The sequence below is a fragment of the Salvelinus alpinus genome, chromosome 16 (assembly GCF_045679555.1).
Source record: "Salvelinus alpinus chromosome 16, SLU_Salpinus.1, whole genome shotgun sequence".
Classification (NCBI taxonomy): domain Eukaryota; kingdom Metazoa; phylum Chordata; class Actinopteri; order Salmoniformes; family Salmonidae; genus Salvelinus; species Salvelinus alpinus.
In genome coordinates, this window is record NC_092101.1 from 11,682,298 (window position 1) to 11,699,881 (window position 17,584).

Sequence of the window (17,584 nt, forward strand, 5' to 3'; positions counted from 1 at the left end):
ATTATAGCCCCACTAGGTGCATGTGACTGATGAAAGTAATCATTTAGAATAGCCAATCATTTTGAATTCTGTGTAGGTGGGCTGTCATTCACAGAATAATCAATAAACACATCAGGCTTAGTGTTATATTTTGTTATCATATTTTAATGCAGTGGCCACCAACCCTGCCGACCGGGAGATCTGTGGCTAAATCGAGTGTGCATACTGCCCTGGCCAATCGGATAGCTCAAATCACCATGCCTACTGTGCTTTCAAGACCCCGGCCAAAGCAAAGTTTGATACTAGCCTGTGTAAGATTTAATAACTTTTAAAACCATTTAAACTTTGATACTAGCCTGTGTAAAACCATATAAAGTTGCAATTAGGCACTGGATTTTATTTGATTAACTATGCAAGTCAATGACGGCCTACTTGTAAAGCCCCCCGGCCAAACCCTCACCTAACTGACGTCGTATAACCTGTATTCCTCCTATTGGTTTCCTAACTACGCTTGGCCAATTGTGTGCCGCACAATGGGACTCCCGATCACGGCCGGTTGTAACACAGCCCGGGATCGAACCCGGGTCTGTAGTGACGCCTCTGGTAGACCGCTGCGCTACTCGGGAGGCGTAAGTGTACCATCCCCTAAACGTAACAATTTGTGTGAACGCAAAACTGCCCTTAGATCATTGTCTAAGGGCAACTTCATTACACTCCTGGAGGGATCACTATGAATGCGCGTACACTGACAATTGCTGGGTATCCTAAAATTCCACACAGCGACACATATTATTCCCGTTAGAAATATAGACAAATTATAGGCACACACCCATCATATAGGCTGTTTTACCTCCATATTGTCATGTTTTGTCTTTGATCATCATGTCTTGTCCCTGTGCTTCCCTCTGCTGGTCTTATTAGGTTCTTTCCCTCTTTCTCTCTCTCTCTCTCCTCCTCCCTCTCTCCCTCTCCCGCTCTCTCTCTCTATCGTTCCGTTCCTGCTCCCAGCTGTTTCTCATTCTCCTAACGACCTCATTTACTCTTTCACACCTGTCCCCTATTTTGCCCTCTGATTAGAGTCCCTATTTCTCCCTCTGTTTTCCGCTTCTGTCCTTGTCGGATTCTTGTTTGATGTTTGCTGTCCTGTGTCCTTGTTTCCGCCCTGTCGTGTTTTTGCCTTCTTCAGATGCTGCGTGTGAGCAGGTGTCTATGTCAGCTACGGCCTGTGCCTTCCTGAAGCGACCTGCAGTCTGTGGTCGCGTCTCCAGTCGTTCCTCTCTACTGACGAGAGGATTTCAGTTTCCTGTTTTGGATTTACCTTTGATATATCCAGGAGAATCATTGTTTGTTTGATACTGGAATAAAGACTCTGTTTCTATTACGTCGCTTTTGGGTCCTCATTCACCAGCATAACACATATAGGCTGTTTTACCTGTTGAAATGAATACAGTGTAGCAGATAAACACCTGTTGGAATTTGGCACTGTACAATTTCAGATAATTATAATCTGTATTCCTATTGGTTTCCTTCTAGCCAGTCATGATCCTTGACCATTCCCTCTCCACCGCCAAATGACGCACGGAGGGACTCTCCAGCAAAGCGGATTAAGGAGACGAAACCTGTCCCGTCAGCGGATTTGAACTGCACGAGGACTCAGATTTCCACAGGGAAAATATCGTTTATTTATATGTTTATTATTAGAATTTGGCCTTAAGAAACTCCGAACTCTGTAACCCGTCACCATGGGTATCTCAGAAGTACTTAACAAACTTCGAGATCGCGCAGATAAATTTCTAAATGAGAAAAACATGGTGACAGATTTCCTTGGAAAACTGGAGGAGAAAACGGGAATCAAGAAAAAAATGATTGCCCTAGGTATGTAATTTTTGTGTAGCCTATTCGGAGGACACGTTTGTTGTCATGTTAATTTGATGTAGATGTTTAAATACCATTATTTAAAGTCAAAGTCAAAGATGGAAACCTTCGTCGAATGCGCAGCACACTTGTAGTCCTTGCTGTGAACACGAACTGCAGCCAATTGGAAGGCCTATAAATAGGTTATGCTATGGCGCACAGTTTGGTATTGACCAACAGGTGTGTTTCTTTAGACGCACACTCTTCAGATGAACCTCTACCTCTACCTACATTGTATAAATTATAAATGTGAGATCTACCTAATAATATTGTAATGAAAGATTATTTTCATTCTATTTTTAGGAACATACATATTTGAATGGTGCAGTATTATAATTGAAAATACTACTGCTATTACTGTATGTAAACAAAAACAACCAAACTTCCTTCAGATACTTCACTGTCACAAATGCCCTTGTGCCATGGGTTCAGTTGGGATGATGTAATTACCCGTGCCTGGTGCCCAATGATACCCACATACTTCCACGAACCCACAATTGCTTCCAGCACATTCTCAGTACTGTTTTATTCAACAAGGAATGATAAGCCACAAGCATGCACGAGACTAGAGAGTTGTTTCTGGGTGTAGAGATGAACAAGGAATCAACAATGCCATAGAACAACTGTAGTCACCTGTAGACTTAAATGTGAGAGTAGGCCGATGTAAGTGTATCATCACTGGCAAACACATCCTTTTGTAGATTGGACTATTCCCAAGTTCTAATTTCTTAAATGTTTCTTCTGCAGCTGTTACAAGGCATTCTCTCTCTTTATTTCTCTCTCTCTCTCTCTCTCTCTCTCTCTCTCTCTCTCTCTCTCTCTCTCTCTCTCTCTTTCTCTCTCTTTATTTCCCTAAAATTATGATATCAGTTATGTGTTGCTATCAAGACAATTATGCATTTTGCATGACATTCTAAAGTTCTGTAAATCCTTCACTATCAGTCAATAGCAGCATTTGAGACTCCTCTCACAATTTCCCTAAGACTACTTACATTCTCATGAAGTAGCAGTGCACTGCTTGATTAGGATCTTTGTGCAGTGTAATGCTTGACCTCTCGTCACGTGTCTTGTGTTATCAACAGGTGCAGTGTCTCTGACGGGACTGTATTTGGTATACGGCTATGGCGCCTCCCTCCTCTGTAACATGATTGGATTTGTGTATCCTGCATATTACTCGTAAGAACAGTAGCAAACTAGCTTTAAAGTTATATGTTTAAGCTAGACCGTTTATGTGTTGCCATTTTATGTTATGTAGTACCTTACCTCAATTAGGGCTATGTAATGTTGGGTACTGTTTCCACTCTTCCATGTAGAATCAAAGCCATCGAGAGCACAAACAAAGAAGATGACACAAAATGGCTGACCTATTGGGTGGTCTACGGAATCTTCAGTTTGGCGGAATTCTTCTCTGACATCTTCCTCTACTGGTTTCCTTTCTACTATGCTTTCAAGGTAAGGTGATAATCAGATGTGTATCACACAGACAGACTGTGTGCCTTACATTCTAAGCAAACTGAAAACTGCTTCAACTCACTCATTGTGACCAACCACTGACCTTAAAGTTACAATATAATTCAAAATCACTATAGGCTATGGAATTTAGCAGCATATAACACTTAATAAGCAATTAACAAGCTATTATAAGCTTGCTATACATAAACATTCATAAGTACATGTCAATAAATTCTCGGTATGCTGTGAAATACTTGTGACCTGTATTTATGCTTTATTGGGCTCCTGGAGGTGTCGTGCTTTGCTTATGTGGTTACGGCAGTATGTGGTGCCCTTCAACATGTGTCAATCATGTTCTTGTTTTTTTCCCACCCTCTTTGCCAGTGCCTGTTCTTGTTGTGGTGCATGGCCCCCGTCACATGGAACGGCTCTCAGATTCTGTACAACCGGGTGGTGCGGCCCTTCTTCCTCAAGCACGAGGCCACCGTGGACAGCATGGTCAATGACCTCAGTGGGAAGGCCATAAACGCAGCCGAGTCTGTCACCAGAGAAGGTACAGAGGCCCCTGACGGCCCAGTCCAGAAACAGCTAGCTCCTAGCCCCAATGCAGTTCATGTACACCTTAAAGTGAAGTATTGTCTCATTTTCGACTTCCCTAGGGTGTGGTCGTTTCCTACAAACTGTTTTAAAATACGTTAGTAGGTTATTTACCAATGTCCAAAATCTCCTTGCAAGTATGTTTGGAGAATGTACAGTGCATTCGGAAAGTATTCAGACCCCTTCCCTTTTTCCACATTTTGTTACATTCCAACCTTATTCTAAAATTTATTAAATAAATAAAAATCCTCATCAATCTACACACAATACCCCATAATGACAAATTGAAAACAGGTTTTTGCAAATTATAAAAAATAAATAACATAAATGCCTTATTTACATAAGTATTCAGACCGTTTGCTATGAGACTCGAAATTAAACTCAGGTGCATCCTGTTTTTATTGATCATCCTTGAGATGTTTCTACAACTTGTTTGGAGTCCATCTGTGGTAAATTCAATTGATTGGGCATGATTTGGAAAGCCACACACCTGTCTATATAAGGTCTCACAGCTGACAGTGCATGTCAGATCAAAAACCAAGCCATGAGGTTGAAGGAATTGTCCGTAAAGCTCAGAGACAGGATTGTGTCGATGCACAGCTCTGGGGAAGGGTACCAAAAAATGTCTGCAGCATTGAAGGGTCCCAAGAACACAGTGGCCTCCATCATTCTTAAATGGAAGAAGTTTGGAACCATCAAGTCTCTTCCTAGAGCTGGCCACCCGGCCAAACTGAGAACGGCCTTGGTCAGGGAGGTGACCAAGATCCCAATGTTTATTCTGACAGAACTCCAGTTCCTCTGTGGAGATGGGAGAACCAACCATCTCTGCAGCACTCCACTAATCAGGCCTTTATGGTAGAGTGGCCAGACAGAAGCCACTCCTCAGTAAAAGGCACATGACAGCCCACTTGGAGTTTGCCAAAAGGCACCTAAAGAACTTTCAGACCATGAGAAACAAGATTCTCTTGTCTGATGAAACCAAGATTGAACTCCCGACACCATCCCTACGGCGAAGCATGCTGGTGGCAGCATCATTCTGTGGGGATGTTTTTCAGCGGCAGGGAGTGGGTGATTAGTCAGGATCGAGGGAAAGATTAATGGAGCAAAGTACAGAGAGATGCTAAATGCTTAGCGTCATACCCAAGAAGACTCGAGGCTGTAATCGCTGCAAAAGGTGCTTCAACAAAGTACTGAGTAAAGGGTCTGAACTTATGTAAATGTGATATTTCAGTTTCTTATTTTTAATACATTTGCAAACATTTCTAAAAACCTGTTTTTGCTTTGTCATTATGGTGTATATATTGTGTGTAGATTGATGAGGGGGGAAAAAAACAATTGTATCAATTTTAAAAAAAAGACTGTAATGTAACAAATGTGGAAGAATTCAAGTGGTCTGAATACTTTCCGAATGCACTGTAGCAATCAATGCTAGTGGAAATGGGTTATATCATTTTGCGGTCAGTACATTCAAAAGCATGCCCAACAACTATTGTACCTGATTTGGCTACATAGCTCATTTCCCTCTGAAGTCCCTAAATGGCTTGGTATTTCACAGTATAAATCCTATTAGAGAGCTGTGTGTAACACTGCACCCATATAGATGCGGTAAAGAGGTCAATGGAGTGCAGGCCGTGGGGGATAGAAGAAGGACGCCGTGTTGGTGCAGATTCAACCAATCTGATCTAACAAAGTGGATATTGGTCAAATCTGTCATGATTGATGTATTGTAACAGGCCCACAATGTGATTACTAAAGTTCGGTTAGGATATATTTCTCTGTTTTTCGCTGCATTACATTTAGAAGTTGTCCCTTTTCAGGTTTAGAAGAAGTGACTGCTAAATGCTAACGCCTGTTCGTATAAGCTGGTAGCATAGCTAGCATACAGATATGGTTAGTCGTTTTTAACTGATTGGTGACGATGACATGGATACAGTGGGGCAAAAAAGTATTTAGTCAGCCACCAATTGTGCAAGTTCTCCCACTTAAAAAGATGAGAGAGGCCTGTAATTGTCATCATAGGTAAACTTCAACTATGACAGACAAAATGAGAAAAAAAAATCCAGAAAATCACATTGTAGGATTTTTTATGAATTTATTTGCAAATTATGGTGGAAAATAAGTATTTGGTCAATAACAAAAGTTTATCTCAATACTTTGTTATATACCCTTTGTTGGCAATGACAGAGGTCAAACGTTTTTTTGTAAGTCTTCACAAGGTTTTCACACACTGTTGCTGGTATTTTGGCCCATTCCTCCATGCAGATCTCCTCTAGAGCAGTGATATTTTGGGGCTGTTGCTGGGCAACACGGACTTTCAACTCCCTCCAAAGATTTTCTATGGGGTTGAGATCTGGAGACTGGCTAGGCCACTCCAGGACCTTGAAATGCTTCTTACGAAGCCACTCCTTCGTTGCCCGGGCGGTGTGTTTGGGATCATTGTCATGCTGAAAGACCCAGCCACGTTTCATCTTCAATGCCCTTGCTGATGGAAGGAGGTTTTCACTCAAAATCTCACGATACATGGCCCCATTCATTCTTTCCTTTACACGGATCAGTCGTCCTGGTCCCTTTGCAGAAAAACAGCCCCAAAGCATGATGTTTCCACCCCCATGCTTCACAGTAGGTATGGTGTTCTTTGGATGCAACTCAGCATTCTTTGTCCTCCAAACACGACGAGTTGAGTTTTTACCAAAAAGTTCTATTTTGGTTTCATCTGACCATATGACATTCTCCCAATCTTCTTCTGGATCATCCAAATGCTCTCTAGCAAACTTCAGACGGGCCTGGACATGTACTGGCTTAAGCAGGGGGACACGTCTGGCACTGCAAGATTTGAGTCCCTGGCGGCGTAGTGTGTTACTGATGGTAGGCTTTGTTACTTTGGTCCCAGCTCTCTGCAGGTCATTCACTAGGTCCTCCCGTGTGGTTCTGGGATTTTTGCTCACCGTTCTTGTGATCATTTTGACCCCACGGGGTGAGATCTTGCGTGGAGCCCCAGATCGAGGGAGATTATCAGTGGTCTTGTATGTCTTCCATTTCCTAATAATTGCTCCCACAGTTGATTTCTTCAAACCAAGCTGCTTACCTATTGCAGATTCTGTCTTCCCAGACTGGTGCAGGTCTACAATTTTGTTTCTGGTGTCCTTTGACAGCTCTTTGGTCTTGGCCATAGTGGAGTTTGGAGTGTGACTGTTTGAGGTTGTGGACAGGTGTGTTTTATACTGATAACAAGTTCAAACAGGTGAAATTAATACAGGTAACGAGTGGAGGACAGAGGAGCCTCTTAAAGAAGAAGTTACAGGTCTGTGAGAGCCAGATATCTTGCTTGTTTGTAGGTGACCAAATACTTTTTCCCCACCATAATTTGCAAATAAATTCATTAAAAATGCTACAATGTGATTTTCTGGATTTTTCTTTCTAATTTTGTCTGTCATAGTTGAAGTGTACGTATGATGAAAATTACAGGCCTCTCTCATCTTTTTAAGTGGGAGAACTTGCCCAATTGCTGGCTGACTAAATACTTTTTTGCCCCACTGTATGTATTGGGTTTGACATCCATACGAACATTATACTCCGATTTTTACCTCAACGTAGTGTGAAATGTACATATAATCAATAGCCTAAATGTAGGCTAATTTAGCTGGGGGCAATGAGGATATTCAGGATCTTTCTCCCACACGTTTCCATGTCATTTCCATTGTTTTGGTTGAGTTCCTTTGAACTCTTTACTGCATCTATTGAGAAAACAATGAGGATATATTTAAAGTGCTGTTGGCTGTGAGGTCACACCAGTGATGGATTTCATAAGCTGGCAAATGGTCCAGCAGGGATTAATGATGTCAACTGAGGTCATAGACAGCTTACAAAAGGTAGACGGAAGGATGGCAGGAACCAGGTCAGCTGATATAAATAGAGGTAGCTATTTTCAACCTGTGAAAGAATGCGTACTTACTGTGAAAATAATGCAAAGTATACAGAATAAACTAATTAGCCTAAATATTGCTATCCATTTAAGTTTCAGTAAAAACGGAGATATGCTTTTGTGTGTGTGTGTGTGTGTGTGTGTCTGTTTGTGTGTGTACATGCATGTGTGTTTCAGCCTTGAATGTTTGTATACATCCTTTCTAACTGCTTTTGCAAGTTCATGTGCACAGATCACTTACTTGTTTCTGAAGCAACCTTCATGTAACTTTGTTTGCATGGGGACTGTATCTTTCTCTCTTTCCTGTCTGCCCTCAGTCCTTCAATCACTGGTGAAAAACAAGACTTTAGTACCCAGCGCATCAGGGGCCAAAGGCTTACCCAGCGCATCAGGGGCCAAAGGCTTACCCAGCGCATCAGATGCATCAGGGGCCAAAGGCTTACTCAGCACATCAGAATCAGCTGTATGTAAAACAAACTCTTTTATTTCTGTAACAAACTCTTTATTACTTGATTTCCTTTGCCATTAGTTAGTGCCTAACACTGCTCCAGCTAAGCTAATATAGTCTCACTATTAGCTTGTTTGCATGTCAGCTGTGTGTTGTTTCCCTAGAGTATGTGTTGTCTATATAGTGCCTTCAGAAATGATTCATACCCCTTGACTTATTCCACATTTTGTTGTGTAACTGCCTGAATTAAAAATGGATTAAATAGATTGTCTTTCTAACCCATCTACACACACCCCATAATGACAAAGTGAAGACATGTTTTTAGATATTTTTGCAAATGTATAGAAAATGAAATACAGCGATATCTCATTTACATAAGCCAATTCATTTAACATTTTAGACATTTAACAGAGCGACTTACAAAAGCAATTAGGGTTAAGTGCCTTGCTCAGGGGCACTTCGACAGATGTTTCACCTAGTCGGCTCAGGAATTTGAATCAGTGACCTTTTGTTTACTGGCCCAAAGCTCTTAACCTCTAGGCTACCTGCCGCCCCAATTCTTTATAGAAGCACCTTTGGCAGCGACTACAGCTGTGAGTCTTTCTGGGTATATCTCCATAGCAGCGGGAAGATGTTTGGGAGTGCTGCACTTTTTTTTAACCCGTGCTACAGACACCTATATCGGTCTGTTAACACAGGACCAGTAAAGGCCCAGAGCACTACTAATATATATATTTGTATTCTTTTTATTCCTTTTTTAAAATAATTTTTCAGGGGGTGCTGCATTTTTCTTTTGAATGAGTAGGTTTGTCCAAACTTTTTACTGGTACTGTATGTCTCTAAGAGCTTTCCATACCTGGATTTTGCAACATTTGCCCATTATTCTTTAAAAAATAATTCAAGCTCTGTCAAATTGGTTGTTGACCATTGCTAAACAACCATTTTCAGGTCTTGCCATAGATTTTCAAGTAGATTTAAGTCAAAACTGTAAATCGGCCACTCAGAAACATTCATTGATTTCATATGATTTGATTCCCTGTCTTATTGGTAAGAAACTCCAGTGTAGATTTGGCCTTGTGTTTTAGGTTATTGTCCTTTCCTTTCCCAGTGTCTGTTGGAAAGCAGACTGAACCAGGTTGTCCTCTAGGATTTTGCCACAACTATGCTTAAAAATATGGAGAGTGCCCCAAACATAATACTTTGTATTCAGGACAAAAAGTGAATTGCTTTGCCACATTTTTTGCAGCATTACTTTAGTGCCTTGTTGCAAACAGGATACATGCTTTGGAATATTTTTATTCTGTACAGGCTTCCTTCTTTTCACTCTGTCAATTAGGTTAGTATTGTGGAATAACTACAATGTTGTTGATCATCCTCAGTTTTCTCCTATCACATCCATTAAACTCTGTAACTGTTTCACAGTCCCCCTTGCCCTCATGGTGAAATCCCTGAGCTGTTTCCTTCCTCTCCGGTAACTGAGTTAGGAAGGACGCCTGTATCTTTGTAGTGACTGGGTGTATTGATACACCATCCAAAGTGTAATTAATAACTTCACCATGCTCAAAGGGATATTCAATGTCTGCTTTTTTTACTCATCTACCAATAGTTGTCCTTCTTTGCGAGGCCTTGGAAAACCTCCATGGGGTTTATGTTTTTAAACTTTTTAAATTTCACCTTTATTTAACCAGGTAGGCTAGTTGAGAACAAGTTCTCATTTACAACTGTGACCTGGCCAAGATAAAGAACTGCAGTTCGACACATACAACAACACAGAGTTACACATGGATTAAACAAACATACAGTCAATAATACAGTAGAATATATATATTTTTTAAAGTATATATACAGTGAGTGCAAATGAGGTAAGATAAGGGAGGTAAGGCAATAAATAGGCCATGGTGGCGAAGTAATTACAATATAGAAATTAAACACTGGAATGGTAGATGTGCAGAAGATGAATGTGCAAGTAGAGATACTGGGGTGCAAAGGAGCAAGATAAATAAATAAATACAGAATGGTGATGAGGTAGTTGGATGGGCTGTTTACAGATGGGCTATGTACAGGTACAGTGATCTGTGAGCTGCTCTGACAACTGGTGCTTAAAGCTAGTGAGGGATATATGAGTCTCCAGCTTCAGTGATTTTTGCAGTTTGTTCCAGTCATTGGCAGCAGAGAACTGGAAGGAAAGGGGGCCAAAGGAGGAATTGGCTTTGGGGGTGACCAGTGAGATATACCTGCTGGAGCGCGTGCTACGAGTGGGTGCTGCTATGGTGACCAGTGAGCTGAGATAAGGCGGGGCTTTACCTAACAGAGACTTGTAGATGACCTGGAGTCAGTGGGTTTGGCGACAAGTATGAAGCGAGGGACAGCCAACGAGAGCGTACAGGTCGCAGTGGTGGGTAGTATATGGGGCTTTGGTGACAAAACGGATGGCACTGGTTGAATCTGTGTTTGAAATTCACTGCTCGACTGAGGGACCTTACTGATAATTGTATGTTTGGGGTTTAGAGATTCATTCAAAAATCATGCTAAACTCTATTTGCACTTATTATGTGACATGTTAAGCACATTTTAATCCTGAACTTATTTAGGCTTGCCTATTCAACCCCTAAACAAAGGGGTTGAATACTTATTGACTCAAGACATTTCAGCTTTTCATTTTTTCTTAATTTGTAAACATTTTGAAAAACATAATTCCACTTTGACATTATGGGGTATGGTGTGTAGGCCTGTGACAAAAAAATCTACATTTAATCAATTTTAAATTCAGGCTGTAACACAACATAATGTGGAACAAGTCAAATGGTGAGAATCATTTCGGAAGACACTAACCCCTGTTGTAGCCTCTAAGAAACCACTCCTTCATTCTAGGAGCTAGTATCAACTCAAATCTTATTTGATTGCTATTATTTGTCAGAAATAATTCAATGGTTTAATTGAACAGCAGAAGATGACAACACAGTGGGATTGAAAGTGCCAACACTATTGAAATGCATGTCATCAAAATAGAATACAATATGTATTTTATGGAGCATGTGTCAAGCCTCTCACTCACACTGTGGACCACTATTTTCTCTCCTCTGGCTGGTAAATGTTGTTGGTGGGATCATTCCTAAGCTGATACTCTGTACAGTCATGTGGAAGTTAATGGGTGCTAACTAACTAATCCCACTCCACTGCAATCTGCAGACAATGGATACGGATAAAGCTGCCATTAGTTATTTTTCACGTAGTCACTTTCTGCAAGCTTGGAATCTGGGTCTATTGTTTAATTTTGTGAGTGTCTTGTTGGAGGAAATGCAGTAGAAAGCACAGCCTCGACACAAAATAAGCTTTCAAAATGTTTCGGCAGAAATTTTAGCACAGCAACAGATGGCAAAGTCTGTAGTTGAGGGCTCTCCTCGCCAACTGTTTTCTCAAGAATGAAAACGAGGATGTAAGTCAGCAAATCCGACTTGTGAGAAGAACACATGGCTGGATTAAAGATTCTGCTAGGCTTCTCTCCTCAGGTTTAAAAAAAATCTAGGCCCACTACAGCAGGCATTACCTGAACTGTGAAAAGAGGTAGTCGACCATCAGCCAATTAGCCGATATTTCAATGATTCTAAATGTATGCTTCCCACTGCTTTGTGCTTCCCTTTCGTAATATGGTTGTGAAGCTCTTTTGAAAGTAATTCTTCCTCACTTGTCTTGTCTGTTCCTATTCCATGTATATTCAGAAGATTATCAATGAGTTGATCTACACTGAACCCACTGTAGACTAATGGTAAGTGTCACACAGTCACACTGTGTGTGTATACAGTATCACTCACTGTATTCACCTGGTCAACCACAAGGTTTTGTGGACAGTGGCTGAATCTGGTGGCATAGATTGCTATTTGCATTAACCAAGTGCTCTATCCTCCTAAAGGAATAGTTAATTACTAATGTTTGTCAGATGGTTTTAGACTTCCAAATTCGTCTCACGTCGTATGAGTCCATGTCCCATGCCATTTGTTGTGTAGATCCAGCTATGCCGTTTTCCCAAATGAATGAGAAAGATATGGGCACCGTCTACTTTCTGTACACTCCCCTCCATATGTATTTGGACAAGGAAGTAAACGTTGTACATTTCTTCAAGAATCAATGGGAACATATCATTCATTTATAAGTCCAAAAATGTATGTAGCAACTGCAGATTGCCTCTTTGTGTGAATTTGTCCAAATACTTATGACTTCCTCAACTGGGGAGACTAGATGCATGAAGTGCTTTAATTTCTAAACGGTAAAACAGATATGTATCCTCAAATAAAAGGTGACATTCTGTACTGTGGACTCATGTGAAACATTTGATCTCAAATCCAAAATGGTGGAGTATAGAACCAAATTTGAAATGTTATCTTCACTGTCCAAAAACATATGAAGGGGAGTGTATACTGTGCTCATATTTCTCTTCATTTGCCTATATTTCTCATGTCATTTTGACATAACTACTTTGAGTGTCTTACATTTTATTTTGTGAACTATGAGCAACTACGAGTGAAATATGAGCAACTATGAGTGAACTTTGAGCAAGTGTATTTCATTATCTTTACAGACCAACAAGTAGAGGCATCCAACCAAGACAAGTCTCAGTGATGGTACTGATGACAGCAAACCAAACCATGCCAGATTCACAGGAAAGTCTTCGGGTTTCCATGTTGACTTGCAAACTGCTGAACCACTAATACTTATGATTGGAAAACAATGACACAAGTCTGACAGAGATTGGGATACCATTACACAGACAGATAACGGGACAGGAAAAAAACATAACCAAGGTAAAATTCTGCTTTATATCAACCAAAACCATTGCAACTGAAAAACACTTAACATCCGCAAGGTTGTGGGGTGGTTAGTTGAATGGTATGCAATGTCTGATATTTTGACCTTCTCATCACCTGATTAGAGTAACTGAATTTAACTGGTCTTTGGTTTACAATCAATGCAGTGTCCTTGTCCTCAGGAGTGTGTGGGCTCAATGCTTCAACAATAGCCCACAGTGTTCTGGTCTTGGACTTCATTGCTTTAGTTTTCACCGTTGTTCTTTGTTTCTTTTTGGACATGTTTTTCTCTCTTTGTGTCTTGTAACAGTTTTGTATAGTCGGATCTAGGCCATATGAAAATGAAATTGACACATACTTCTACTGTAAATTAGAAATGCATTGGGTCTTGGAATCCTAGTGATATTGTCCAATGGTAAATACTAGTACTGTGTATTTAACCAATCATTTAAGTTATTTCAAAAACATTCCTTTATTCCTTTTATTATACATGTACATATGTTGTACTCTCAAAAGGACGTAAAGTAAGTTGTACCTTGTGTATCAATAAAAGTGTCCTCATCTTATGCAGTGTATTGCTTGTCATTATGATGATCACTGATTGTTTGGCATGGATCAAAGGAACTAATGCCGCGTTCAAAGCAACTGGGAACTCGGAAAAATACGAGACAAATCATGACGTCAGTGATCTTCCGGTCGATGAGTCAGAGCTCGAAAAGGAATTGTGTGAATTGTTTGCTGTAAAAGACTGTGTGATACCCTCTATATGCAATATTCCAGTCAAGGAAAAAGTAACATACCTTGGGATTACCATATCGAGTGATCCATGTGGAAAGATGCTCATTAAATTGTATACCTATTATTGAAAAAAACTAAAAGAAGTTGAACCATTGGTTGCAGAGGGATTTATCCTTGAAAGGTCGAGTATTGCTTTCTAAAGTTGAAGGTATCTCCACACTTACTTATGCAGCCCAGTACCTATATCTTGACAACGAAATAGGTAAAGCGGTTGACCAGGTGCTTTTCAACTTCATCTGGAAAAATCGTACACATTATATAAGGAAATCTGTCGTTATGAACTCATATGAATATGGTGGTCTCAATTTTTTTGATTTTCCTACTTTGATTAATATTTTTAAGATAAATTGGGCAAAACATTTTTTAAAGAATCCAACTTCAATTTGGAATTTCATTCTTCATTATATATTCTCCCGTTTTGGTGGCCTCAATTGTATGTTACTTTGTAACTGTAACATTGATAAGACTCCTGCAAAATGATCTGCTTTTCATAGAGAAGTATTCTTAGCGTGTTCGTTAATATATAAACAATTTTCCCCCGCATTGGTATTTCATTTGGAACAATAAGGACATTTTGTATAGAAACAAGTCTTTATTTTTTAAGAACTGGTTCAATAATCATATCCTGCTGGTGAGTCAACTTTTTAATGCAGAAGGATTGTCACTCAATTATGAGGAATTTTTTATCTCGTTACAATATCCCTGTAACACCTAGAGAGTTCGCCATAGTCTTTGATGCTATTCCATGTGGAATTCTCATGTTATTTAGAGGTGTAGCCAGACCTCACCTTCTTGACCTACCCTCGCGTAATCCAGTTGACTCTCCAATAGAGAAAATATGTTTCTCCTTCCTCCCTCAGAACAACAGATCTATACGTGCTTTATTTCAAAGGGATATTGTCTCCATTCCTTATGTCACAAGTTACTGGAATACAGTGGTCACTAATATCAGTTGGAAAAAAGTCTGGTTATTACCACACAAATACTTGCTCATTAACAAGGTCAAAGAGGTCTCTTTCAGAATGATCCATAAGTATTACCCTGCGAATCATTACCTGAAGAAACTCAAAAAAAGACATTAACATTGATTGTACTTTTGTGTTGAGCATCCAGAAACAGTTTCACATATACTTTGGCATTGTCTACATGTAAAACAATTATGGAAAGATATTCACAGTTTTATAATTGTTAATATTCTTGATGACTTTTGTTTTATGGGAGAATGTGCTGCTCGGTTTCCTTAACCATAATAAAGATAAATAAATAAATGTTTACCTCATAACTCTGCTAATGGAAAAATGTCATATTCATAAATGTAAATTCACTAATAAAAAACACTGTTCCGTGTTTTCTATAAGGAATTCGAGCAGTACAATAAGACCATTCAACATTCTTCTAATAAGAAAGTTGTTAAAACAATCAATATGTGTGCTTCTTTTAAGGTCTTTGTATAATCTGTCATTTGTTGTACCCCCTAGCATGTTATCATTGTCTATTTGTGTACTTCTTGTATGTATACAGACTATTCTACATTCTAAAAATATATTTCAAAAAGATCTCTAGAAAGAGCCCGAGTTCCCGAGTTGAAAGACCGTTCAAATCGATGTTTTCCAGTCGGAGCTTGTTTCTTTCTGAGTTCCCAGTTGTTTTGACCGCAATGAAGTCGGCAGTACGAGAGTTTTGAACGCGGCATCTGCTTGTCAGGACTAGAAAATCGGAAATGTCCGACATTTCCTAGTTCCGACTAGCGCCTGAACTCGGCAAAAGCATTTTAGAGGAAAGAGTGCTCCCTAGTCGTCATCGTCATTATTGGTTCAACTCCAATCAAAAACGGCTTCCAAATTGCACGAGGGCAATAAATACAATTGAATGTATTATTATTATGAATAAAACAATTTATTGATAAAAACATAGGATTAAAAATACAGCGAACAAGGTAAAAAAAAATATATATATATGAGCAATGACGTGTCCGTCTCACACGAATGACGTGTCAACTTCAGCTCACGCACAATCCGTTGTTTTGCCTCTACCTTGTAGCTAGCTAGCTATGAATATTGTTTCAAGTTGTGTTGTATGTAGAGTTAGCGACGTTTGCCCGACAGCTTGGTGAAATTGCACCGTAGAAAGTATTCAGTTAGCTACCAACAGAGAAGTGGTACGTTTAGAAGACCCCGCAACACCATTGGCTTGCTTAGGAAATCTGACAACAGGACTCTGATGCAAACTGTTTCGTAGCTAGCTACATGTATAGACATAATATTAAACGGTATCATTATTCAATATAGTACGCTCTGCAGAATGAATATCAGCATGGGTGCCAAAAATAAGAAGCGAGTGGTACTTCCAAGTCGACCAGATCCGCCCACTGTAGAGCAAATTCTTGAGGACATCAACAGAGCCTTTTCGAATGATCCAGTCTTCAACGTCCTGGAAGATGGCAACCAAGGTACGCACTATGCGCCTTTGAATCAGGGTTGTATTCATTCGTCTGATTCCGTTGCAAAATATTTTACAATGGAAACAGTTTACTCCAAACGTAAATCGTTTTGCAACGAAAACGAGTTTCTATAGGACAAATTCGTTTAGGTCACTTCCCGTTTCATTCCGTTTGCTCTGTTTGCTTCCGTTTAGTTCCTAGAGTAAACGGCAAAGAATCCTACTAATGAAAACACCCCAGTTCATCAGTCAAACAGATGGCAAGTCATTAAAGGTAGGCTCAGCGAAATGACGTTGCCACGAGTAGCACCAAACCAGCGAGGAAAGGTTGAACCTCGCGCTTCACAGTTGTTTCGGAAATTTACCGACTGTTTACTTTCTGCATCTACATCATATCGCTGAGTCTACCTTTAAGTAGCCTGTTCATTGCCATGGTAGCCTGCCTTATTACTGTCAATTTAAACAGACACTTTCACTTTATTTCACCTAATGTAATGTTGACCTTTCAGCAAATGGTCTTCTTGATTAGACAGCCTATATGTTTTAACAAACCTATAGAACTAAACTGGATGTTGTCCCCTTCCACAGATGCCAAGAGGGGGTCATCAGACAATGAAGCAGAGACAAAGTACCTTCAGAGCCGCAGGTACTTGGAGATGAACGAGCGGCTTCAGGAGGTTAGAGGTGAACTTGTACAGCAGAGGGAGGATCTGTGGGTGGCCAAAGAGCAGTTGGAGATCAGTGTGGCCGAGGTCAAAGGGAGAGCCCTCTGACCAGTCTTCCCTCACAACGCAGGGCTGGGGGAGCACATTACCTCAGCTTAAACAGATTAATCAGGAATTAACTTGGCTTCCTTGAGTCATGCCACCTCAATCTCGCAGAGGAGGGTCTCATAGCAGAAAATAGAAATTGGACACAACAGATTGTTGTTCCAAATCATTGTTGGAGTTTAAAATTGTCTCCATAAATTGATGTGACTTTTCACAAAATGTTAAAGCAAATTAGTTATGTGTATTGTCTACATGTTCTATAATGACAATTAATAAAATAATTATTTGTGAACAAATATAACTTGGTTTTTGATGTTCAATCACACTGACATGTGCAGGAGTCAGGCTACGGCTCATATGAATGTTATATTTTAACTTAAAGGTCATTATGTAGTTCATGCAATGATTAAGTACATGTCAGTGTAGAGTATATATTTGTTTATCTTAATTAGCTCAGAAAACT

General features: G+C 40.0%; 2 protein-coding genes across 3 annotated transcripts; both read left to right on the plus strand.

Moving 5' to 3' along the window:
• Positions 1–1,545: 1,545 nt before the first annotated feature.
• Positions 1,546–13,680, plus strand: LOC139540813 (receptor expression-enhancing protein 6-like). Of its 2 annotated transcripts, none has more exons than XM_071344792.1 (7): positions 1,546–1,854; positions 2,976–3,069; positions 3,207–3,345; positions 3,730–3,898; positions 8,182–8,327; positions 12,035–12,078; positions 12,889–13,680. In XM_071344792.1, exons 1-6 carry the CDS (start codon positions 1,722–1,724, stop codon positions 12,074–12,076), a joined length of 723 nt encoding a protein of 240 aa, XP_071200893.1. In that variant the 5' UTR covers positions 1,546–1,721; the 3' UTR covers positions 12,077–12,078; positions 12,889–13,680. The 2 variants fall into 2 exon arrangements, with proteins under 2 accessions (XP_071200893.1, XP_071200892.1); XM_071344791.1 differs by having other exon boundaries at positions 1,548–1,854; positions 12,032–12,078.
• Positions 13,681–14,489: 809 nt separating this feature from the next.
• LOC139540815 (UPF0449 protein C19orf25 homolog) lies at positions 14,490–17,417 on the plus strand. Its single transcript, XM_071344793.1, has 2 exons — positions 14,490–16,361; positions 16,940–17,417. The coding sequence occupies exons 1-2, from the start codon at positions 16,214–16,216 to the stop codon at positions 17,122–17,124; spliced, it is 333 nt and encodes a 110-aa protein (XP_071200894.1). The 5' UTR covers positions 14,490–16,213; the 3' UTR covers positions 17,125–17,417.
• The last annotated feature ends 167 nt before the right edge of the window (positions 17,418–17,584 follow it).